Consider the following 25,690-nt stretch of genomic DNA (forward strand, 5'->3'; position numbering starts at 1 on the left):
AGCGGAGGCCATCAGCGGCCAGGGCACGGTTCCTTCCACATAAAGCTTTGCAAAAATTGCATAAAAAGCGCTTGCAGGAACAAAAACATAATATTCCACAAACACGCTTTGCCGATCCGATCAGCTGTTCGTAACACTTCGCACATTGAAACAGATAGTTTACATGACCGCCATTTCCTGCCCAAAACCGGAAGTGACGTCGTTTTCGCGGAAAATGTAGTTTTTTACTTGTAGGACTTAAAAGCCTATACTGGTGCTTTTATAAGTCATGTTTGACTTTTCTGAATAGTTTCTGGGATGCTTAGAACTCGAATTGCACTGCTGGAAATAGTTTATTTTGATGCACATGCTGTTTTCTTTGCAAATTTGCATCATAGGATTGTTTTTTCGTTTTTCCTGCAGTATATAAAAATTGCTGTATCTCCAAAATAAAACTATGAAGACACTCAAAATAAATTTCCTGTTGTTGTAAACTATTTTTTGAAACTTTTTTGTATTTAAAGTTTTGAGGGATAAGCCTCTTAAATTTCTCCAAGTAGAAATATATGTTAAAAAAAACCAAAAACGATTTTCAATTTTTTTGTAGTTTATTGCACTTTTTTGCAATTAATGTAGTTACTATGGACTTAATGCATACATATTATTAAAATATGGGCTATAACAGTTGTATTGATGTATAGCAACTTGAAATGTTCCCACAAATGGCACTACAATATGTAAAAAAAATAATATAAGCTCTGGCGGACTTGGTTCTATAGTAGGTCTTAAAGGGTTAAATAAATATCGTCAAATAATCGAGATCTCAATTTCAGTGAAAATAATCGTGATTATCATTTTTGCCATAATCGAGCAGCCCTAATGTAATCTGTAATGGAATACATTTTAAAAGTAACCTTCCCAACACTGCGTATTAGCCAGAGGTCCCTTTACTACGGTTCGGAGCCGCAGACCTGTTTTATATCCGCGCGGATAGTTTTCTATACGAGATCGCTGCAAAAAGTGCAGCCTTACCTAATGTCCACCTACTGTTACTCATTTATATTAAGATTTAAACATCTAGCTGGTGTTGGTATGGCGAGTAGCCTTCAGTAATAGTAATAGCAATAGTACATTCATGTAGTTGTAAACTATTCAGAATACATTACTTCTATAATCTTTGGTGGAATACATTTTAAAATTAACCTTCCCAACACTGTCAACAGGTTAGCACCTCATACCACAGTGCACCAAAAGCAGTCTCATGAGCATAATAGCTTTAAGTCCTGTAGAAAGTGAAATATATGTTGTGCTCTCTGGTTACTCTGGTATGAATGACTCTGAATTACTTTATGATAAATAACACTATTGTCAAAAAACAGTGAAAGAATTCCAGATCACAAGTTTTTAGTTCAAAATACAAGTAACAACCTTTGACTTTAATCAGGTTTAATATAACTGTGTCAGAGAAAACATCATGTGCTCTTCATGTAGCTGAGTACATTCAGTGTTTAAAACAGAAGTTGTGCAGGTCTGAGATCAGCAGTTTCCTGAAACACCAAACTGAGGTACTGTTAATGCTGATGTATAGTGACACAGTTACAGGGGTGATTAATCCTTTTGACCTTTTTAACCTTAACCTTTTTAACCAATAAAACAGCTGCAGCTTTCACTGACAGCACATGTGGTAATTTTGGAGTTACTACAAAGATTGAAGTTATAGGATGATCTGTCACTGGGTGGTGCTGAGGTCTGAATCTGAGGACGGCTCCTGTAATCACAAAGAGAACAGAATCATCACAAACTGAAATATAAAGTTTATCTCAAATCTGAAATAGAGCTGATCCTTCTCTGTCCTCACACACTCGGGATCTGAAGTTGTTCAGTCCTACAGTTCTGCTGACAGCTGACATATGAGCTGTTTATTTTTTATTTGTTTTAAAGGCCTTATATACTAACACATTTTTTAATATCATGTTTACCTTTGAGTTGTTGATGCTTTATAAATGGATATCTGCAAAGATGAGATGATGGAGCAGGTTTCAGTCAAGGTTCAGTCTGCTGCTGCATCCTGGTCACAACATATGGAGGTGTTATCAGCAGTGAACAAGAAATATTAATGCTTCAAATTATTTGTCCTAAAGGATACAAGCTGTACAGAGTACTGCACATGTGACTTTGTGAACATAACTTATTAAAAATAATTCGGACAGTTTTTTAACCTGAATATTTGTAACAAACTCAGTAAAAAACTATTTAATCCGTAGCTATTGACTAATGAGGGGTTACTGAAGTGCCAGGTTTTTAAAAGTTGGCGTTAATGTCCTTCCACATGTGGAAAGTGACAGAAAACATGCTGCTGTTTGCACACATTTAATATTCAGCTCTGCACAGGAGCAGAAGCAGAGTCCAGTCTGTTGCTCTTACAGTATAATACTCATAAAGAAAGTACAATAACCATGGTTAGTCACTGAGCAGCCCGGTGCGTTTCTCTTGATTTCTTTAGTCAGGGTAAATTCATTCACCTGCACGGGTTAGCTAAACGAACTTTACAAAACAAGTTTCCCCGACAGCCGAGTGCTCATCAGCTAAGATGCTAGCTAGGTAGCTAGCTAAGGACCTAAATTACGGATTAGTTTACAAACACATTTAACTTACCAAAAATAATGTGGTGGGGCCTCAGGTCCTCCTGTCCGGTAGTCCAATTTACTGAAGAACACCTCAGGCTGTCACTTTGAAATAGTCGGTAATGTAAACGCTGGACCTCTCAGCAATGCATCTGCCATTCCCGAACAGACACGTGCAAGTTTGTCCGTGACCGCAGCTGCGTCATCAGTGTTTTCTCCAGTCATTGGTCAGCATTATAATATATGCAAATACATGCGGGTCGGAATCCCCCATGCGCCCCTAGACGACAAAACAGTGCCAGCAGAGTGAAACTGAAAAATGGTTTGAAACCGAAAAAAAATGGATTGAAACTGGAAAAAAAAAATTGTAAGCAAAAACAAAAAAAATTAGTTTCAATTAATTGTTTTTCACTATCAATTTTTTTTTCCAGTTTCAATACAAGATTTTTCAGTACGGAGCCCCCCAGGGGACATGGGAGAAAAAAAAATTAGGGAGGGAAAAAAAAAAAATTAGGGGGAAAAAAAAAAAATTAAGACGGACTTTTGCGAGATCTCGCAAAAGTATTGCGAGATCTCGCAAAAGTATTGCGAGAGCTCGCAAAAGTCTGTACCATAGACCTCCAAATCAGCACTGAAACCTTAGAAACAACCACAGCGATGGAGGACACACACCCATTTGAGCGATTCATAGATTTTTACTTTGAGCTTGGACTAAACTATAAAGACATTAAAACTGTGCTTTGCATTAGACACAGTTGTCATATAAGCGAAAGACATCTGAAGAGAGTTCTTAGCGCAAGGGGACACACTCGCCACAAAGCGTACTCTGACCTGGCCGTCTTGGTTGAATTTATAGAGAACCAATTGCAGTACTCTGGGCAGCTTCACGGATACCGATGGATGTACGCTAAATGCAGGGAACATGGACTACGCGTGAGGAAAGAGGATGTGCGCTTGGTTTTGAAGGAGCTGGATCCCCAAGGCGTCGCACTGAGGCAAGCAGTACGTTTCAGGCGGAGGAACTATTTTTCAAAAGGGCCGAATTTCATCTGGCACATGGACTCCTACGACAAACTGAAGCCATATGGCATCTGTATCAATGGTAGTATTGACGGTTTCTCGAGAAAAATAATCTGTCTTAATGCATACACAACAAATAGTAATCCGAAAGTGATCGGGGGGTATTACATAGAAGCGGTGCAGCGTTTAAAGGGCTGCCCTAGAGTTGTGAGGGGCGATCTTGGAACTGAAAATGGCCATGTTAGAGGCTTTCAGCGTTTCCTTGTGCCCGTGGCTCCTAACGACACCCCTGAGAGTTACTTGGAGGGAGCAAGTACCGCCAATCAAAGGATCGAATACTGGTGGCGTTTTCTTCACAGCCAGTGTCTGGAGTTCTGGTTATCCTTATTTGCAGACATCAGAGACAACGGGTACTTTGATGGTGGGTTTCTGGACAAAAACCTCCTTCAGTTTTGTTGCATGGGACTCATCCAGGTGAGTTAATAAAATATCTTTTGTTGCGTGCCTGGATGCATGCGTGTGTGAGTGAGAGATAAAGGAAACTGAGGAAGTGAAACGTCTCCTGTACTCGTTTGTGGTGTTCCCATTATCACAAATGTGGAAGCCAACTGCTCAGCCTCTGTGGGTGGTGGTGGTGGTGGAGGACCCCCATCTTCTTTTTCGGGCCTCCACTTTTTTTCTAGTGGCCATAACGGGTCACATTTGAGCATACAGAGTAAGCAAATATGTACTTGTAATGTGCTCAGATAATTTTAATAAGTGCTTACAGAAAGACAATTAATGTAGCCTCTAACTGCAATTGATTTACATAGGACAAACAGACCAAGCACTATGGCTCATAATACAATTACACCCTACCTGTTTGGACTATATTTTTATATTTCATTGTTACTTGCTGCCAGGAACGTTTGGGGCCTGTTGGGTTGCACCTGCGCTCACATCACGTCACAAAATAAAATGTATAAAATAAAAAATAAAATATAATAAATAACGTGATAAATGGGTGGAAATCCCTAGATCAATGTTTACATTAACACTCACGCATTGACTCTGTCGGCTATTTTTTGCCATGCATGCTCCTTTTCTTTTGCAGCTGAGGCTGTGTTACTTTTTTTCTGCAAAATTTGCATGTTATCGGCATATGCTGCCATCAGAATTTCGGCCTCAAGCGCTGTAAAATACATTGACCGCGCCAACTGTCACATTGGCAGGCTACATGAAATGGTACTAAGGGGCATCATGATCTGAGAGGGGGCACCTTGGCATTTTGCTGAACTCCAGTTTCTCTGGCTAAAAATATAGTTATTTTATGTCATTTTTGCTTCTTTTTTTTTTTTAAACTATTTATTCTGATTCCAGAAGAGCTTTAGTTTTTTAATGTTGTTTAAACAAAACTGAAAAAATAAAGAACTAAATAGAGACCTTTTGAACTCTTAGAATTTCTAATAGATATAAACATTCTTTTTTTGTCACTGAATTTATCTGAAGTTTAATTTATCAGCTGAATAACAAATTCTTTGCACCCACCTGTTCTGTTGATGAACAGCAATTTCATTCGAATGCTATTTTTGCAAAACTCACCACTCATGAAAGGATGATATGTGTTGTTGAACTACCGGACAAATAAACTGAAATCTAATCAATTTCTAATTATTTTTGGACTATGTAGTACAGACAACTAAAAAATTGCAAATGACAAAAGCATATCGACAACATCTGTGTATTGACTGCCTGTGTTCCCAGGCACTTTAATGTCAGAGAAGGGTAGACAGAATTGCATAATCTGTCAAAAATGTAGCAATACTTTATAATTAACCATATATACTATTTAATCTAATTAGAAATCCTGGCCTACAATCTTGTTTATCATAGAAACTGTTAAATCTGATTATCATTGCTTGTTAATTTGTAATTATATAAGACAGGATAAAGAATTGTGAATCATTTGTATGTCACATTATGGCAAAGTCCTTTCAAAAAAAAATAACTTGTGATGGCAATATGATTTTTAACAAAACAACTAGTAAACATTTTGGAAGCTAATCAAGGGAAAATAGGACTTATTGTTACAAGATGATGTTTATAGGCCACATCAGCTTTAAGAATTTGTAAACAGGGTCTTATCATTAACTTTCAATAACTTCTTTCGCAACCATAGTGACATTCTTTACTAATATTAATGGACTTTTCACCCTAAAATCAAATTTACAAATTTTTCTGTTCGCTAGCTGTAGTATTCCTTAATCCACACTGTTTTAGTGTGAGTTGCCCAATTTTAGAGATATTGACTGTACAAGCCTACCCCTCTCTTGTTTCACATGGTACTTAATGCTTAGTAGCAAAGTCCTTATGTAGACCTTATGTAGCTTCATGTTGTTTTTCAACAAGGAAGAGATCTCTACAGCTAATATCTCCCAAAACTAGGCAACTCACGACAAAACATTCTAGATGGATAAACAGCAAGCCAATGTGTGTCACTGCGGGGTATGCAGGTGTGTTGAGAGAACGTACCCAAAAGCAGACAAGGAGAGAGAGAGGACAATCAACTTAAAACAAAAGCGAGCCTTTATTCTGGCTGATGGCTGGAGTAAAAGAAAATAATGACAATGTGTACAGCAAATTTTGATGCGATCTGTCCCTCTAACGCTAAACACAAAAATTGTTTTCAACAGAAGTTAAAGATGTGGTCATTTTCAAAGAATTTTAAACAATAAAGAGTCCTTGTGAAATCTGACCTAACATACAACTAAACCATCAGAAAATTAAATTTGTGACTGCTTGTTATACGGCTGAATATATCAAATGCTTCAATGACAAAATGAAACAAGACAGAATTTATGAACTCAAGGATAATCATACAAATAAAAATTACAGCTCTAACCATTAGTACACTCATCAAGTTCAAATGATATCCATTTCAAAGTAATTGCTGGAAAGGACATTGTCGAACTCTGTGCGAAATTCAGGATAAGAACTGTAAGTGCATGGCACTTCAAGGGTAGCTCCACAGGTGTGAGCAACAGGCCTTCTGTTGAGCCCAGTTTCAGCATTAAAGCACACCAAAATTTTGTCAACACATATCACAGAAGATCCTGTGCAGAAGCGCAGGATTTTTTCAGCTTTGGTTTCATCAGCGTTTTTAACATAACGCTGAAGATGGTTAAACGTTGTTTGTTCTCCGTGAGACAGCATGATTTTTGTTGCTTCAAATAGCTGCACTAGTCTTTTGCCTGTGGCCTTCTTTGTCTCATACAGAGATAACACACTTTCCTTTTCTGCCAGTTTCAGCTGCAGATGTGCCATGGGTGTGGAGAAGCAATCCATTATATACTTTGGCTCTTGGAGAATGGCCTTATGAGCCATTGTTTCAATGGCAGGCTGCATGTTGTTCTTAGGTGGTAGGAAGTGGGAACCCATCCTTGTAAAAAGTTCAAGCAGGTCCTCTTCATCATTTTCATCCATTGTGCCTTGGAGCGCCTTCTCAACAGCTGATCTCTCAACAGGAGGCAGATAGTTGAGAAACGATGCAATCAGAATGTCTACATCAACTGAGTCCATTCCGTGGATGCAGGCTAAAATGAAAGCCCTTGACAGCCTCACTGGAAAGACACCATGGTCTAGTAAGCCTTTCACCCATATCTGCCCAACTGCTTGCCATTCAGCCTCACTGAAGTCTGGCCTCAGCCTTGGAACTCGTTCGTTTTCACCTTCACACTGTTCCAAAAATTGCTCCCAAAATGCAGTGTAAACCTCCCTTGACACCCCAGCATCATCAACAGCATTTTAATTTACAAAGTTCATCTTTAAAGTCACATTCAGAATGCGACTGTCCATAAATACAGCCAAAAGATCATCAACAACTTTTATCCTGCGAATTGATACATGTAGGGGGCTCTGTGGGTCTCCTGAATTTGATGGGGAAAGTTGGTTGCTTGAATCTAAACGCAAACCTTGTGCGATGAAATTCAGTCCATGGTCCTGAGTAAAAGACAAAACATGCACATTCCATAAGAAATGCAAATGAATTGTACAGATTACACAATATCAATGTTCTGAAAAAGTTTGAAATTTATTTGTCTAATTTTAGTGGGCTGTACATTCCCAAACCATGGTTGCACTGACAATTGATATATAACATTAACATTGTGGCCTGATGGATGTCCTTGTATGCCTCACAGAAAATTATACAAGTGTTCTTTACATGTATGAGAAGACTCACTTATGTGCAAAATAGGTAGAGAACACAATAGTGACACCAAAACAATGTCTCACTGCTGTGTTATGTAAATAACTTGATTTCAAGACTAAATTTCCTGTTTAATCTTATGTTAATGTAAAACACTGGAATTTTCTCTCAACTGACAATATCCTTTTAATTCAAATAGACCCACAAACTGCCATATCCTCAGAAAATAGCATGACATTTTTGGCATCTCTACAGTATGTAAAGGTAGGTGTTTATGGTTGCCTGAATTGATCCATCTTACCTGTGCAATCTGGGGTGCTTCCTCTTGTATTGACTGCATATGGGGTGTGGGCAAGCCATTAGCTGAAGACAATGGTAGCAGGAAACCATCCATAGGTAATCCATTTGTGTCGGCATTCTGAGAAGGAAGTATTGCATTAATTGACAACAGGCACCTTAACCCTTCAAGATTAGAAGACTCTTCTTCAATCTTCTACCTTGGCCTATTCTAAGTCATGAATGTTCTTAAAAAGTCTGCAAAATATGTCAATAGGTATTAAGAAATAGAACAAAAATACACCACTTTATTTTCAGCCTACATGTCTCACTTACAAGAGTAAAAAGACATATTACAGTGGAATCCCACAGGTTTTTATCAGATCTTGATGTACTTATTGCTACTTAAAATGTTGTATTACTGCTGCAAAAAAATCAAGTTTTAAACAAACAAGAGATGAATTCTGATTAATAGAAATTGAGCAATTCTTTCACAGTACTGTGAGTTATTTCTTTTAAGATCCAAAAGAATATTACAGAAAATAACACACGTGCTTAAATTTTGTCCAAGCAGGAATGCATGATCAGCTTTTTTAAAATCAGAACTATGCAAGTTACTGAATTTGATTATTAATAAATTTCCATATTTTGTCACACTTGAACCATATCAACCACAACTGTCCATGGTCTTACCTGTCTGAGATCCTCACTGTTGACATAATTCAGGGTTATCACGACTGTGTCATCACCATCTGCTCTGACAAGATCCTCTTCAGGATTCCATACAACTGTATCCGCTTCGTCTATGTGTGGAAAACGACATTCCAAATCTTCTGGAAGTTTGTCCCAGGACTCTAGTTTGAAGGATTTGTTAGGAACTATACTGGTCAGATCAATAATTTCAGAGCAGTGGTCAGGGAAATCATGATCACTTGAGTCAGTCTGCTGCCGCTGTCCCACGACAGTGTTTTTAATGTCTGTTGGAGTTGAATGCATATGATGGGATTTTCCTGGACTTTGTGTTGTCACTGCCTCACAGAGTGATTTCAGTTTTTTTGGATTGGGTTCCATCTGGAAATTGTGAATCTGTGAACCAGAAAACAAACACAAGACACAAACGAAAATAATTCAATTATTTTTTCAGCAGCCAGTCATTTTGTACATGTTAATGAATAAAAAGCTGTAAGTCTTTCACAGATGTATTAAATGTACCTTACCACACAAGTCAACAACAAATTCCTGGAATAATTTCATCCTCCAGAAGTGCAAATATTCGTAGATGTACATAAAGCATTTGAATAAGACAACTCTTTATTGCAGTTGCACAGTCAAACCTAGTACAATAGTACAACAAAATTAGAAAATGTCGCATGTTACCACCGAGCACTACTAAACACAACAAAATACAGTAACTTTAAAGTGATCATTATTTTTAATAATAACTTTCTTATTTTAACAAACCTGTTTGCCAGTGTCACTGTCAGATGAATCCCCATGTTCAAGTAGATCTGGGACAAAATCATCTGTCTCACTGTCAAATCCAAGTAATGTCACCGGTGAATCTTCTTCAGTTATGCTGACAGAAAAATCCTCTTCAGATGAGGACTGAACTGTTAACAGTGTTTCATCTTTCGTGCAAATGTAAAATCTCAGGAGCTTCAATTTGGTTTGTTCATAAAGTTTGCCAACAGTGTCATCTAAAGCAATCGGATTTTTTTTTAAATCACAGATATCAATGACAAAGTCTTCAACTCTCCCTTTTGGCGAGTACCCATCTGGAAAAAACAGGTCCTTTCCCATTTCCAAAATCTTAGCTACAGTTGTAGTTTTTTCCACAGTTGCATGTCTTGTTCCTCCACCGTTTCTGGTTCTCACTTGACGGTATTCATTACTGCTTAAATGAAGCCATCCGATTTCGATTTTTCTGCAGGTCTTCTCTGCTGCAGTATTTCTCTGTCTTGCCATCCCTTCACTTTGCTTTTGGAACACACCTGATGAACCACACAGCACTCCTTTGGTTTTTGATCTTACTTTCCGTGCCGCAATTTTATCTCTTAGGTTCTGCAGAACAGTCTCTTTATCTGTGCTGTACTTAGTTTGTTGACAGAAGGACTGGACAGCTAGTCTGTCACCATATGTCCTTATGTATTTTGCCATTTGTCCATCAGTCATGACGGACAGCACTGCCTTATCCACCTGCAGACATAAAACATTAGAGAAATGGTATTAATATACTTTTACTCTAGGAAGCCACACTAGCACACATAGAATACTAACTGTATTAGAATAGAGTTCTTAATCACTGTTCATGATCATTATCAAAAGTTACTCTGTCAACTTCTGTCTTATTACTTTACTGTTGCTGTGTTAGTATTAGTATAGTCATAGTAGTAGATATTTATATATGTTGGAAGAAAACCCTGCAAAATAAACCCAGGAGGAATAGAGACACAATGAGACAAAGTTACTTTTTTATGCTTAACGTGTACACGGGTGAGCTGCTGGAAACAACCCACAACCATGGACAGTGGCTTGGCATTTTTATAGGCACAAATCACAGAGACAGTGAGAACAGGATGAGAAAATAATAAACAGATAAAATAAACAACTCCATATATGGTGCTAGTCTCGTCAGCTGAGAGCTGGGAGAGATAAAACAATCTGAAACAATATGTCCCCGAAACAATATGTCTTTGCTGGGAAAGTCTAAAAAGACACTTCTAAACTAATCTAACCACAGACAAAGGGCATCTTTGTACATTTAAAAGAAGGTAAAGAAACATAGAATCATTTTTCCTGTAGCAATATACTACGTTACTAAAAAATATTTTGCTAGTAAGGTATAAGTAAGGTAAGTTCCACCAAGTATTTTGTGCCATGCTGTCCATGTTACCATGGTAATGGCACAGCCAGATAACAACATCCAAATTCATGGGCTGCAACCTCTTTTTTTTTTTTTTAAACTGTATTTATCACATTGTCCAAATTCATGGGCTGCATCCTCCTGAGGACGCTTTTGTAGACCGATTATGTCACAGCGATGCACCGAAGGCTATCCAATTTCGTAGACTCCTTTTTTTTTTTATTTGCATAGAAATGTACAACAATTCTGGCAATCTCTACAAAGATTCTATTTTAAATTCGTAAACTCCTCCGAATGCAGCAGACAAATGCGTCCTCCTTTTCACCTATTTTTTTTTTTATTATTCAACTTTATTAAGAAACAGTATACAGAACATGTATATAACCAGAACAAAATTAACATATGCCAGGGGGTGTAATACAAAGAATTACATTCACTTTTCACCGAATTTGAAGGATGGGTCCGGTGTGTGCTTCGTGGCCCATATCCCAGAATTCAAAGTGCGGCCCAGCCAAACTCCAGTTTCCGGTAATGGCGGCCGTTAATAAGTTTAAAAATAACCGTTATTAATCTTTCTGGGTCACAAAATTTTTTTTTAACATATTTCAGGGGAGAACGTGGGTGTATAAACTTGAAATATCTTCTCGGTTTATCAAGATATCGCATATTTGCAAAAGTGCTTCGACGTTTTCCTTGATGTCTGTTACCCACCAGCTCGATAGGTAGCCGAGAGCTCAAGGGTCACTAAAGCCGCCAAGAACGGCACAACTCCCGGCATATTATTTTCAGATCACCGCGGACTTTAGCTACTCAGGCTAAACTTAATATATAAAACACTTAGACAACCTAAAAATGTTAATGTTTGGCTTTTTTCAGTGTTTCATTTGTTCGTGAGTAAAACGGTTTGGCTGAGATTAAAGTTATTAGATTAAATTCGATAAAATAAAACTTTATTAATCCCCCGGGTGGGTTCCACATTGGTTTTACAGAGCTTAATCAACGTCACACAGAAAACTGATTAAACAGAAGTGCGAGATGGTCGAGAATTTACTCCAGTGTCGTCTTATATTTTAGATAGAAAGGAGCAGACGGACGAGCTTATTACACTCCACCGAGACAGCGGTGACGCTAATCAGAAGGCTAGACCGTCCAATTTCCCCAGCCGTTCTGAGAACCCGGCCCACGTAGACCACGAAGCCCGAGTCCTCGGGAGGATGCAGCCCATGAATTTGGACACGATTTGAAATTTCAAAACATATGTGCACTTAACGAGTTATGTTTAATGAACCTGAACATATTTACAAGAATTAACATTAAAGGCCTGCATATACGACCTCGGTTTTTCAACAAGTTTCTCGCCTTTTGAACCGCGGTGTTTAATGCTTTGTTGTTTATACGTACTTTGTCTTGTTGCATGTGCATGATGTCGTCGTGTGGGACCTCTCTTGACCGCAAGAAATGTTCTAAATCCTCCTCCATGTCCGCACCGTATGGAGCCCCGTACCGTAGCACTGCACCCTTCAACTGAAACGCTATCAAAAAGGAGCGGGATCTTTTGCGAGATCTCGCAATACTTTTGCGAGCGCTCGCAATACTTTTGCGAGATCTCGCAAAAGTCCGTCTTAATTTTTTTTTTTCTCCCTAATTTTTTTTTTTCCCTCCCTAATTTTTTTTTCTCCCATGTCCCCTAGGGGGCCCCGTATTTCAGTACATTTATTTCAGTTACAATATTTTTTTTCGGTTTCAATATTTTTTTCGGTTTCATTTCAAGGTGTCATCGTTCTGATCCCATACACTAAAACAACTTGAAAATCCTTATGCAAAAAGGGGGACCCTGGATTTGGATGAAAAGACTATGATTGCTGAGGACTACAAGGTTAGCTAAGATTTATTATTTAAGTAATCTTATTAATAACTTTTTTACTTGTGTCTGTCCCAAATGAATTCACATTATTAAAAAAAAAAAATATTTTAAAGCACGATAACATTTTATATAATTAATTTTTCTTTGCTTTGATAACTTACTGAATACAGATATATATCTGTTTTACAGACTGATGTTCAGAATGCCCCCTTGAAGACCCATTTCCAGGCAATTGTTGACAATGCAACACTGGACTGTGAGGGCGAAAGAAACATCTTTCATGCACCCAAATTTATTGCTGGTCTGGTAAATCACCTTCTACCACATGCAACTTTGTGGTCATCAATGATGCTAGGTACATTTTTTTATTTGTTGTATTACTATCTTAAATTGTCATTTATTAATAAATGTAAATGTGCTAAATGTTGAATTATCTATTTTAATGATGTTTTTGAATTACTTGTATTCTCCTTAGGGGATCTTGGACGTCATGGTACTGGTCCTGCTTACCAGCAGCTCAGTAAACTCTATAGTGACATTCAGCAATCCAAGAACCAGGTATCATAATGAGAAGAATAAGTGAAAAAGAAACATAAATTGTATATAAATTTACAATACATAGATATTGACTTAAACAATGTACTATTGCATTTAAGAATTTTACACCAGACAATAGAACCCAAGGAATCATGGAGAAAAGCCAGTGGGATTTGAAAAAAATCCGTATCCAGAGAAGGAGACTGACAAGGCTTGATGACTTCGTGGAAATTTATCAAAAAATGCACGATGCCCTCCTGCTTGAATATGCAGACATGAAAAAATCAAGACAAAAGGTATGAATAACTTCCTAATAATGAAAATGATGTTTTATACAAATAGAACAAGAAACTAAGAAAAAGTGAAAACATTTGCCTATGACTATAGAATTAAGAGATGATAAAATAAGTAAGCACTAAAATTATGTATGTGTAATCAACAGTCTTTTCGCGTGGAAATGGAGAAATGGAAAGACAAACGCATTAAACGAAAAGGTGTGTATGTGTCACCGTTAGTGACAGAACTGCCACTGAAGAAAAAGAAAACTGAGGTAAGTCATCATGTTCCCATTATTTTCAATAATTAAACCTTGTGATGTCCTCCCGATTGCCATACTCCTTTTGTCCTCTGGGGTAAAGCGTCTGCTTTGACTATTTATAAAGCATCAATTATAAATTATAAATTATCATCCGTGGAATACAGTTTTATCAAACTGTATTCTAACTGATTACCTGAAATTTTTATGTTTTTTGACATTGTATTACACCTAGGCATGGGCCTTAGTGAACCCCCACTTTAATGACAAAAAATGCATGTCCATAGGTGACACAAGTGCAGGAGGAAGCTCAGGTTTTTTGCTTTTTGCTGGTCACACCATGTACAGCTTTGTTTTCAGCAGTTGTAGGCCAAGGGCATATGAATTAAACAAGCTTTCACGGGTGATCATTGTCTTTTGGAGACCTACTGTAATTTTAAGCACAGCTCGCGTGCCCTGACTGCAGGCAAGCAAATCTCACATGGGTGGACTTGCAAAGGCACTGTCTGCTACTGGAGGACGTACTATCCAAGCAGAGAGTGACGTCTTCATTGCCAAAAATGGCAAATTAAAGGCAGGACAGGTTGCAGTTACCACAGCAGGCAAACTACCTTGCATGAAGCTGATTCATTTGGTAGGCCCGTGTCTGCAGAATGACCGCACAGTGCACATGATATCCCATGCAAAGAAACTTTTAACTAAAGGTATTTTGAACGTCATGACATGTGCAGAAGAGCACAAATTTTCCTCTGTTGCCATTCCAGCAGTGAGCTCTGGAATATTCAACTTTCCAGTCTCAATTTGTGCTGATGTTGTAGTCACCACAATCAAAAAGTACATTGAACATAAGAAACCCCACAAGTCCTCCATTTGAAATACACCTGGTAAACAACGATGATCTAACCGTGACGGAAATGGAAAGGGCCTTCAAGGAGATCCTTTTGGAGCCACTCTCTGATGTCAGGAGGACAGTGAGTACACCCAATTTTAAAGTATAATTGTTATCTTTAGTGTTAGAAAAAATGATAACAATAATCATGAATAAATAATTATTATGAAATAACAAGTGAATTGAAGAATTAGAGCATCTTTGATGCATAGAATAACCCTTTTCAAATTGTGCAATAAAAATTTGGCCACAAAAAGTAGCAGTCATTAAATACATTCAGGCTATGTTGTTCTTCTTCATTTGTTATGATTTTGTAATCCAACAAACACCGCACTTAGTGAGTATTATGTGAAATATATCAGCCTTAATAACATGTAATTCATGCAAAAGGTAATGCAATGCTTTCCTTAATAAAACATTACTTAAAATGATCACAGCAGTAACAAATATTTTCGTTTAAATTCAACCCACAAATCAAGGGGCCAGAGGATTCTCCATCTACACTGGAAAGGACAGAGCACCTTGAAAGAAACACAACTGGTCTGACAAAGGACACTGCATCACAGGTGATGTTTCACAAACAAACTCTAATTCAATAACTATGTCATGTGTTTGAAACCAAGTTTGTTAGTACATATTTTTGTAATTATATTAATTATATATTAGATTTTATTATATGTATGTGTTGATGAATGAAAATTACAGATCACAGAAAAATGGCAAATGTCAGTCCAACAATAAGTGTAACATTTACAAGTTACTGGCCTTAATTTTACAAGAACAACAGTAACTGACTCTATTTTTAATTTCTTATTGTAGTTTAACATCTCAAATAAATTACATTAAAATTTATGTCAAATCTGGAGATGTTTTTGTGTCGTTGCGTCAGGTACATAAAATACTTTTAAAAATTACATTTAAAACCTCTCCTAAGAAGAATTTTTAGAACTTTATTTAGTTACTATTTTCTTGTTGAAACACAGGTCGCATATTTGTGGAAACAACAGGAAACGGAAGTTGTTGTTTCTGTGGTCCCATCTCAGATTAGAGGTAACAACTTTGTCATACGTCACAGTGAGTTCCTGACCCTTAGACCACACAGCTGGCTTGTTGAAGAGGTATGTAAACCAGGTATTAACCCCCCCCCCCCCCAAAAAAAAAAAAAAAAAAGTACTGCATAAGGTTAACGTTAAAGCTGGGGCAGAACATCAGTTGCTCCCTACACATTCAGTAAGTACTGCTTTAGATCTACATTCCAGGCATATCCTCATGACTGAATACTGAGTATACGTAAATAAAAAAAAAACTCTTTATTAACCTTTGTATTCCAACTTTATCATGTTTACAAAGTAATAAAAGGTTATTTATTATACTCCTCAGGTCATTGAAAGTCTCCTGCACCACTGGGCCATTCGGCTGATTCTGGGGAATAATATCTACATTATGAACCACTACACGAGCAGTGTGATCCTCTATGGAGAGAGAGAACTAATCAGGAGACAAAGCTTGTCCAAGATAAATTTTTATTTCATATATTCTAGAACTCAGTTTTTTAAATTTTATTAATCTCTTGAGATAAATGAAAAAAGTATTGTTGCAAATTTGTAATTAATTCCTAATATGTCAGGTGAACTTTGACAACTACAGAGCCATTTTATCCTTTGTGAACATTGGAAATGTACACTGGAAGTTTCTGGTTAGTACAAGCAGCATTTCTGTGAAAAAAAGTTAGTTTCAATAAAACATTCTTCATAATTTATGTACTTTTTAAATTTATATATCTATCGTAGTACATAAATGCAGATGACAGCTGTCTGTATTTGGTCGATCCTTCAAGAAACTCTTTGGAGCAGGAAGAGTCTGACCGTGCAGCCAAAAGATTCCGGTAATTATGCGTTATTACATGTATATAATAACATAAAATATTTGGTATTCTGTAATGCCATTAGAAAAGTGACAGGAGGACAGAGGACCTCTTTTTCTATAGGTGGACATATGGTTGTAGATGAAAGTGTAATAAAATCCATGGTTATCAGTTCTATAAAAAATTACTTCAAAATTACACACATATGTAATTTTAAATAATAAAAATACCCTGACAGTGTTTAAGCAGTGAGACATTTGACACAGTTAACATTTGTAGATTTAAAAGAACATGTTATTATTTTTGATACTTCATGTAACATAATCTAGAGCACAGGGCTTTCTGACACACCATTAAAAACACATTGATATGTATTATATGTGTCTATGTGATTTATGAAAAAGTACAGAATGTTCTTTTTCTGTGTGACTTTTATCATTCATTTGTATATAAATGTCATGTACATTATGTTCACACAGTGAATACTTCAAAATGAGAAGGACATGCTACAACAAAACAGACTGGGTGAATGTGAGACTTCGAGGAGGAGTACTGACACATCCATTTCAACGGGATGGTTCTAGCTGCGGAGTAATGGTCATCATGGTATGGTACCACATTAAAGCAATAATATTGTTCTGTAAAATTAGATAAGATAAGTTTAAATAATTTTAAAAAGTTAAACTGTTTAAACGGGAAGTGTAACATTTGCAGATGTTTTCAATTAAATTTTATTTTTTGTTTTCATTTCAGATGGCCAAAGCAGTAATGGAAGCATTCCCAAATAAACCAGAAATGACATTTTTGATGACAAAAAAAGAGATGGCCCAAGCACAAAGGACATTTGCACAGACAATACTTGAGGCCTCAGGTGTTTAATATCTTTTTCAAATGGACATATTTATTTGTGTCAAACCGATGAACACTAACACACACATATATATATTATGTTTTAGTATTTGTTCAGTAATGGATTAGGTTATAATTTTATCAGAAAACTGTACAGTAATTTTGGGCGTGGATCACAAGGTGAAGGGTGGGAGTCACCCAGAGTCAGAATCCAGTAAGATATCTGTGTCACCTTTTACAGTTTTCCTGTAATCTGATGTCAAAGATGAGAATATATAGAGTACAGTACTGTAAATTTTGTAAATTTTAGTATTCATTTTCTGGAAAACCGTACAGTAATTTTGGGTGTGGATCACTGGGTAAAAAGTGGAGATGGCCTAGAGTCAGAATCTAGTAAAATATCAGTGTCACCTCTTACAGTTTTCCTGTAATCTGAGCTCAAAGATGAGGATATTAAAAGTACAGTACTGTATATTGGGTAAAGTTTACTGTTAATTTTCTCTGAATCGTACAGTAATTTGGGCTGTGGATCACAGGGTGAAAAGTGGAGATGAACCAAAACTGGGAGTGGATTGTGAAGTACAATAGTGTCAGGACACAAAAGACCCGTACCGTAATATGCATAAGAATAGTGCAACAACATTTTAGGTGCGGCTGGCGGTGCGGCTAGCTTGACTGTGTCTTGACCGCGGTATTAAACAATGCAGTATGTCTTACAGATGATTGAAGCTGGTGAGAGCTCTGCTAGCATTAACCAAAAAGGTCTGCTTCCATAACAACCCTCCAAAAATACAACAACCCAGAAATACTGCACAGAATTGAACAGGAGATGTTAGAAACTAAAGTCTGTGTATCAGAAAATATGCTTCCTTAACAATAATAATAATTTCTCAGAGGTGACGAGGCAGCAAGGTGTACAGAAGGACTCTGCTGCTGCTGCTGTTTGGGGTCCGGCTGGCACGGAGCAAGAGGACAGCTCATGTGAGCGCGTTCACAATGATGGGCTCGTGCAGTTTTGGCCCCGCCTGCATTGATTATCTGCGGCTGATATTTTAAAAGGCGAGAGAGGTATCGTCTCCTGCGCATGCGTCTGCAGGCGCGATCTGTGCTGATGTCGCATTCAGGTTCTTCACATAAGTTCGTACACGGAGGCTTCGTCTTGCCTTTGGTCCACCAATAACATCTATTAATAGAGTCTTACATAGTAAATGGAAGAAATTGCCCTTTCTTCCTCTTATTTCAGTCTTTTGTCGTGTCTGTTTATTTGTTAGCAGCAATGTCATACGTTCTGTTTTCAAAAATATAAGTCACACTAGGTTTACAACAAACCAAACAACATAATAACGATATTGCCAGCGATTTTGCCCCTCCCCCTCCAAAAAAGACTAGACTCTAAGGGGGCAACTGATGTACTTGTCTTTGATGTTGTCAAGGTCAAGAACGACCAATCAAGTGCATACCTTTGTATGTAAACAAAACAGATTACTCTTTGGTTTGTTAATAGTAAATATGAAACAACTATTTATGAAAAGAGTAATGTAAACATAACAGAAATAAAAACAATAAAGACGATTTCACATTTTCTAATACTAGGAATGGCCTACTAGTAGGACATTCTCCCACAGAACCTAAAGGCAGCAAAGTACATCTCCACCATCCCTGCTGTCCCCAGAACACAGAGCCGCTACACTCCAGGTGGAATGGACGTATTCTCTGCTACTCCCGTTCTCAGTCCGCCAGAGCCGCGGGGAAAGCCAGGCCCGACATGACAGCGTCTGCACGGGACAAGAAATTCTGCCAGCAGTCGCGGGTAACGGTCCGTCCGGAGACGGTGTGGGCTGCGGGTCGCTACATCGCGCTGGCCGCCCTGTGTATCCTGTGCTATAGCAACTCTCTCCACGGGGAGTTGGTGCACGACGATGTGTGGGCTATCGTCAACAATCCGGACGTCCGACCTGGCTCCAGCCTCAGAAACATCTTCAGCGACGACTTTTGGGGCAAGAGGATGGCGGACAACACGAGCCACAAGTCTTACAGACCGCTGTGCATCCTCACCTTCAAGTAAGTTCTCGGAACTCAGCCTTCCCGCCTTACCTGGAGCTCTGAACAGCAACACTTAGTGCTAGTCGTTCTGCTGGATCGACAGCTCCGCGATGTAAACGCGTGTTTCGGGCTGACGTCATCCAGCTGTCCCTCGTAGGGACGGGCTGCTGTAGCGAAATGCTCAACTTTGCAATAGCCGAACGCTGCTAACCCCGGCTATGTGCCGATACCAGGCAGGGTCTTCTCGGGAGGAATGTTACAGCGAGAGTCTCGCTTCCAGTTCTTTCTATGCAGAGTTGGAGCGTGCAGAGCAGCTTGTCTCAGCACATCCAGCCGTCCAGCCCACGTTACTACTTTGATTCAAGTTTCACGTATCGCACAGACATCTGTGGAACCTGTTGCGCAGGTTTTTAGGTGCTTGAAGTCTGGTGGTGTAGTTGGAGGTGTACTGTATGGGTGGAGATGTAGTAGTGGTTGGAGCTGTTTTGGAGTGGGCTGGTCTGTTGTGCTCGGGTCGTCGATGGATGGAAATAGCGAGGGTGGGGAGTACCCAGTCGGGCTTCCTTAACAGGGTGGGAATGTCTGATAAGGAAGAGCATAATGAGTAAACAGTCCGCACAATGGCCTCCAGATAAATGCTCACCTATGTTTCCATCATTCCCCACGTTTCCTCCTCATTAGGCAGTTTGTTAGTTACAGAGCATGGCTGTTGCGAGACATAAAGCTCTGGTGGGATACGATGGGCCATTAATCAAATCAGACATTTTATTTCAGCTCTCATAGTGAGTGTGTGTGTGTGTGTGTGTTTTTTTTTTTTTTTTTTTTGTTTTTTTAAAGTTTTCCGTGTCGGTAAGCCAGCAGCATTTCAAAAGTTTAAAAAAAGTATTTCCCAAATACTCCAGTCCAGGTCTCCCCTGCAGAATTGCTTTTCCCTTCGTCGTGAGCACGCGCTGGGCTCTCCAAATCACGGACAAACAGTATCTCACAGTTGTTTATGTTTTTGAACCCATTTTGCAAAGAGAGGATTTTTTTTTTTTTTTTGAAAAATGCATTGATAGCAATGTTGAATATTATAAGATAAGATAACCTTTATTAGTCCCACATGTGGGAAATTTGTTTGTTATTACACAGGAAAAAAACAACTACAAGTAAAATAATTAGGCCTCTGCCTTTCTAAATGGAGGGACAGTAACTGCGTGTGTATATGTAAGCTAGGGGTGCAACATACACAAAATTCACGGTTCGGTTCGATACTTTGGTGTCACGGTTTGATTTTTTTTCGATACAAAAAAATGTTCATGCCTTTTTAATTTGTCATTTATTAAAATTATAAATATATATTTTAGCTCAAAAGTACAGTTTTTAAATTTAATGTTGCTGAAACAACAAAATAATAAAAAAAAATAAATCTATCTGATCGAGAAATCACTCATTTTTGGAAAAGAGAGTTTATTACAGAGAAATGGCTCTTTCCAAAATAAAAGCTCTACTATACGCTTCTTCTGGGCTATATTCAGATAAGATAAGATAAGATAAGATAACCTTTATTAGTCCCACACGTGGGAAATTTGTTTTGTCACAGCAGGAAGTGGACAGTGCAAAAGTTATGAGGCAAAAATTAGAATACAATAAAATATTCTCACCAGCATATTAAACATATCAGGTCCCCATAAGGAGAATCATGTGCTAACGGCTGTCTAAATGACTCGGGTAAAGTTTGTAGCATGCCTGCTTGTTGTTTTTGTCTGCTTCCACTTGTCTTTGCACTAGGATGCTGTCGGCGTAAATGTGCAGTCATATTCGTTGTGTTCCCACTAGTGCTGTCAGCGTTAATCTCGTTAAAATGACTTTAACGCCATAACACAGCAAATCTCCGTTAACAAGTTACCGTGGATCCTCCCGTGTAGGTGTGGACCTAGCATAAAAGAGTTAGTAGTTTATTTTCTTACTACCTGTAATTTATTGCAGTTTACTTGTACTTGCTTAATTGTTTACTAAATGTTTGAGGTGTGAAATAAGCCGCAGTGGAGCAAAATATGGGTGTTTGTGGTTGGAGGATGTGTTTGTGCGCGGGGGGGTGGGGTCTAGCGAAAAAGGTTTGGGAACCACTGCTCTATGGAACACTAGGACTGGCATAATGAATTAATTAAATACACCATTAAATTATTAATTAAGCAAGCAAGCAATTTATTTATATAGCACTTTCAGAACGACTGTACACTTGACATGCCAGAAATGATACAATAAGTTAAAAAATACAAGATTATAAAAATGGTAAATGGCCTGTATAGTGCTTTACACTACATTCAGTCATCCACCCATTCACACACACATTCACACACTGGTGATGGCAAGCTACATTGCAGCTAACCTGGGGCGCACTGACAGAGGCGAGGCTGCCAGACACTGGCGCCACTGGGCCCTATGACCACCACCAGTAGGCAATGGGTGAAGTGTCTTGCACAAGGACACAACAACCGAGACTGTTGGAACAGGGTTCGAACCGGCAACCTTCCGATTACTCTTGAGCCACGATCGCCCCATATTGCCATATTGGACTTAATTGCTATATATATTAAAATGACATTTAAAGTAATAAAATCAGCACAAATAGCAAAAACATAAAATAGTATAAAATGATAATTAGAATTACATTTAAAACAATAAAATCAGCAAATTAGATTACAGCTACAATAACCTCACCCTAAACACCAAGAAAACAAAGGAAGTGGTCATGGACTTCCGCAAAACAAGAACTGATCCCCCTCCCCTAGCCATAAAAGGTGACTATGTGGAGAGGGTGCCCTCCTTTAAGTTCCTCAGCACCCACATATCTGAGGACATTTCTTGGTCCACAAGCACATCTGCCCTGGTGAAGAAAGCCCAGCAGCGCCTGTCAGAACTCTTAATGCAAACTGAGAGTGTGAACAGACTTCTCCAACACATCCACTCTGACGCTGCTATTGCAACATCTCAGTCTTTCCATGTTCTGTGCAATATATTTTTTTTATTGGCTCATGTGCAATATCTTTGGTACGTGCAATATTTTTCGGTCCTGTGCAATATCTTGGTCTCAGTAAAATTACCATCTCTACCCTAAATGACCATAGCCCCTCCACCTGTATTTATTTATTTATTTATTGTACTATATAACTGCTCTTGTATACAGACCCACAATGTTTCTGTTTCAGTGTTTCTTACGCATATGACAATAAAATGACAATAAAAAACTCTAAGTCTAAAACCATAAAATGTGTCATATGCCAAGGAGTAAAAATGGGTTTTAAGACGTGTTTTAAAAGTGGTCAGTGATCTCTCTAATGCGCTGGGGCAGATTGTTCCAGACATTAGGAGCAGCAATAGAAAAGGCCCTAGGGAATTAAATGTGGCAATATTAATTAAAATTGGAAATAATTAATTAAATAAATATTTATGACACATTTAATTAATTAATGACACATTTAACTAGTTATTGACATATTTAATTCATTATCTAGTGATGTATTTATTTAATTCATATTGGCATTTTGTCCCCTTCTGTCAGCCTCACCCATCAAACTCAGGGGGCGGGGTTAACCCTGCCACTGCAGCTTCTCTAACATTTGATTGGTTGCTATGTAAAGTAAGTCAAGACAGGTCGATCCAGATAATCGATTACAACTGTGGATTCGGGGCAGGCAGGTATCCCAGAATGCATTTCAAATCACAGGCAGCAATGGTTGTGGCATAAAGTTTGAAAAGACCCCATTTTTCTGTCAACAACTACACTTTTAGTATTGTTTTAGCTGCAAATGTAGCAGTGTAATCTTCACGTCTGGTCAGGTTGCAGCATAGGACATGTTTGCAAAGTGCTCCGATGTTTTCGGAGATGTCGCTAGCTAGAGTATACCGAGCTCACAGCCCCGGTGTTCCAGCTTAACTGTTTTGTATGTGTGTGTTGTAAATATATGTATATATACGTTAACCAGCTTGTTTACATATTTCACTCTACACGTTCTGCATGTTGCATTCGCAGATTCTCATTTTCACCGAACGATCGTCTCTTTCCGCCTGTTCTTGTGTCTCTGTGCTTCTGTAACATAAAGAACGAGCTGACATTTTTCTCACGACACCAGCGATCAGCTCAACAGGCCCTAAGTTTACCTGCATGCATCCTCCTCCTCATCTGTCAGTTGTTTAACACCTGCTGCTAAATCAAGAAACACGCCCACATTACCTGGTGATAGTCACAGTTTAACTGGGCAGCCGGTGCTCGATTTAATGCAATGTCAGCGCATTTTTCTGCACAAGATAAGTAAATATAGTTTTTATTCCCGAGCGCAGAGCTGCTGGAGCTTGTTTCCCAACAGAGCACTTTATAGTTGAACGTCTTGATACATGCTCAATCATCCAGGTAAGTAAATCTCCAAAAGTTGATTCTGTTCATCTGGACATAGCGTTTTGTGGGAGAAACATTTCGTCACTCATCCAAATGACTTCTTCAGTCTCAGTTGACTGCAGGTTTCCACAACCTTATAAACAGTATGGAAGAAGTGGAAAAGAGGGCTTTGCTATCCTACTCTGGAACAAGTCATTGGTTCAGGTATGTGGATGACACCTGGGTGAAAATCAAATCTCAGGACGTACCACATTTCACGGATCACATTAACTCAGTGGACCAACACATCAAATTCACCAGGGAGGATATGAAAAGTGGCAAGTTAGCCTTCTTAGACTGTGAGATTTCCATCAGTAATGGGGGACATCAAAAAGCTGATCTGTACCGTAAACCTACGCATACGGATCAGTATTTAAGTTTTGATTCTCATCATCTATTGGAGCATAAACTGGGTGTCATTAGGACGTTACAACACAGAGCGAACGCCATCCCCACTGACACAGCAGCCAGGGAGGCAGAAGAACATCACATCAAGAAGTCCTGAGTAAATGTGGTTATCCCAGCTGGACTTTTGTCAAAGCTGGGAAGGCACCAAGAGAAAGCTCCAGCCGATCCAGGAGAGAAGGACATACGCTGCCCACGCGAAAACCTGTAGTGAATCCCGTACATGTCAGGAGTATTTTTTTTATACAAAGAGGAAAGAGAAGGCGCATTTCCACCGAGAGGAGCAGAGTTTGCAACAGCGTGTTCATCATGCAGACTGCAACCTGGACAGAAATATTATATCATCTGTTTTTTAATAGTTATTCAACTGTATTCTAAGCACCAGCTGTCTGTTAGAATTTTTAGAGTTTACTTAACTAAAAATAAATGATAATTTGTGTGATTTGTTTTTTTCTCTTTTTTCTTTTTTTTGGTGTTTCGGTCATGTTATGTTTAGCCTGTCAAAGGCTTGTTAGAAACTATGAAACACATGGTGCAGACTTCTGGATGTTAGACGAAAACTAATACTGCTCATGAATGAGACTAAAGGCAGGAAGGTGTCCTTTAAAACTAAACATGTTAATAGGACCTCCCTATTTATATCATAGTTTATGATATAGCACTAGGGCTGGGTATCGTCACTGATTTCTAGAATCGATTCAATTCCGATTCACAAGGTCCTGAATCGATTCGATCCACGATTCGATTTAATTCGATTCGATTTGAATTTGGGAAATTTTGACAGTCAGAAATATTATAATTCAGATCAGTACATTTACATATTTTTGTATGTATAAAAAGGAAGCTGGCACACACAAGACTTTATCAAAGGTGTGAGCATCACAGCAGATGCCTTTGTGTCAAAGTAGCTGAAGATAAAACACAGAAAAACATGAAGGTGATTTTCCTGGCCTGGGATTTTATAAAAATATTCTGCAGTACATCAAAAACGAAAGAAAACCATTAATCAACATATGAACGTTACCTCTGAAGTTACAGAGGTTTTATTAGAGACACGGTTAAGCGTTTTGCATTTTGCATAATTTTAAAAAGTTTAAATTTGTTCAATATTGAACGGCAGAAATTAGGTTTTCTTTTCGGAAGTATATAAAACGAAGAAAAAAACAAAACGTCGGCCGACAGCGCTGTAAACAGCGGTAGACTTGTGCGTAACAAGCAAGCGAATAATGCAGAAAACAGACAGACAGGGAGAGAGAGAGAGAGAGAGCGAGAGAGAGCTGTGTATGAAGTGTGATTTTTATCGTGGTGGAAGCAAAACAGGAAAAGTCAGAGGGAATTC

General features: G+C 38.3%; 2 protein-coding genes and 2 long non-coding RNA genes across 8 annotated transcripts in view; 3 read left to right on the plus strand and 1 right to left on the minus strand.

Annotated features, from left to right (window-relative positions):
* Positions 1–7,317: 7,317 nt before the first annotated feature.
* LOC120723581 lies at positions 7,318–12,583 on the minus strand. 3 transcript variants are annotated; one of them, XR_005693781.1, is made up of 6 exons: positions 12,350–12,583; positions 9,547–10,281; positions 9,303–9,419; positions 8,779–9,171; positions 8,111–8,227; positions 7,318–7,601 (listed from the first exon to the last, which is right to left on the minus strand). XR_005693781.1 is itself a non-coding variant. In XM_040015115.1 (5 exons), exons 1-5 carry the CDS (start codon positions 12,425–12,427, stop codon positions 7,407–7,409), a joined length of 1,518 nt encoding a protein of 505 aa, XP_039871049.1. In that variant the 5' UTR covers positions 12,428–12,583; the 3' UTR covers positions 7,318–7,406. The 3 variants fall into 3 exon arrangements, 1 of the variants encoding a protein (XP_039871049.1); XR_005693780.1 differs by having other exon boundaries at positions 8,779–9,419; XM_040015115.1 differs by lacking the exon at positions 9,303–9,419.
* Positions 12,584–13,284: 701 nt separating this feature from the next.
* LOC120723542 lies at positions 13,285–14,269 on the plus strand. The gene is made up of 3 exons (XR_005693773.1): positions 13,285–13,370; positions 13,469–13,645; positions 13,792–14,269. It is a non-coding gene; the product is annotated as an uncharacterized LOC120723542 (long non-coding RNA).
* Positions 14,270–14,365: 96 nt separating this feature from the next.
* Positions 14,366–15,911, plus strand: LOC120723541. The gene is made up of 3 exons (XR_005693772.1): positions 14,366–14,855; positions 15,253–15,339; positions 15,757–15,911. It is a non-coding gene; the product is annotated as an uncharacterized LOC120723541 (long non-coding RNA).
* A 3,124-nt stretch (positions 15,912–19,035) lies between these two features.
* Positions 19,036–25,690, plus strand: part of tmtc1 (transmembrane O-mannosyltransferase targeting cadherins 1) — a 90,494-nt gene continuing 83,839 nt past the window's right edge. The window contains exon 1 of one of the 3 annotated variants that reach the window (XM_040015028.1): positions 19,036–19,547. In XM_040015028.1, the coding sequence (XP_039870962.1) occupies positions 19,252–19,547 (296 nt within the window). In that variant the 5' untranslated portion in view covers positions 19,036–19,251. The remainder of the gene's footprint in view (positions 19,548–25,690) is intronic. The other 2 variants (XM_040015026.1, XM_040015027.1) reach the window with 2 other exon arrangements.

Source organism: Simochromis diagramma, unplaced genomic scaffold (genome assembly GCF_900408965.1).
Source record: "Simochromis diagramma unplaced genomic scaffold, fSimDia1.1 OVJJ01000453.1, whole genome shotgun sequence".
NCBI lineage: Eukaryota > Metazoa > Chordata > Actinopteri > Cichliformes > Cichlidae > Simochromis > Simochromis diagramma.

Bases quoted from the DNA above. Each gene is read 5' to 3' on its own strand.
- LOC120723581 (XM_040015115.1), bottom strand. From the start codon at position 12,427: ATGGAGGAGGATTTAGAACATTTCTTGCGGTCAAGAGAGGTCCCACAC. The intron at 10,282-12,349 runs GTACGTATAAAC...TTATGTCTGCAG, and splicing joins TGCACATGCAACAAGACAAA to GTGGATAAGGCAGTGCTGTC. The intron at 9,172-9,546 runs GTTTGTTAAAAT...TCTGGTTCACAG, and splicing joins ACAGTGACACTGGCAAACAG to ATTCACAATTTCCAGATGGA.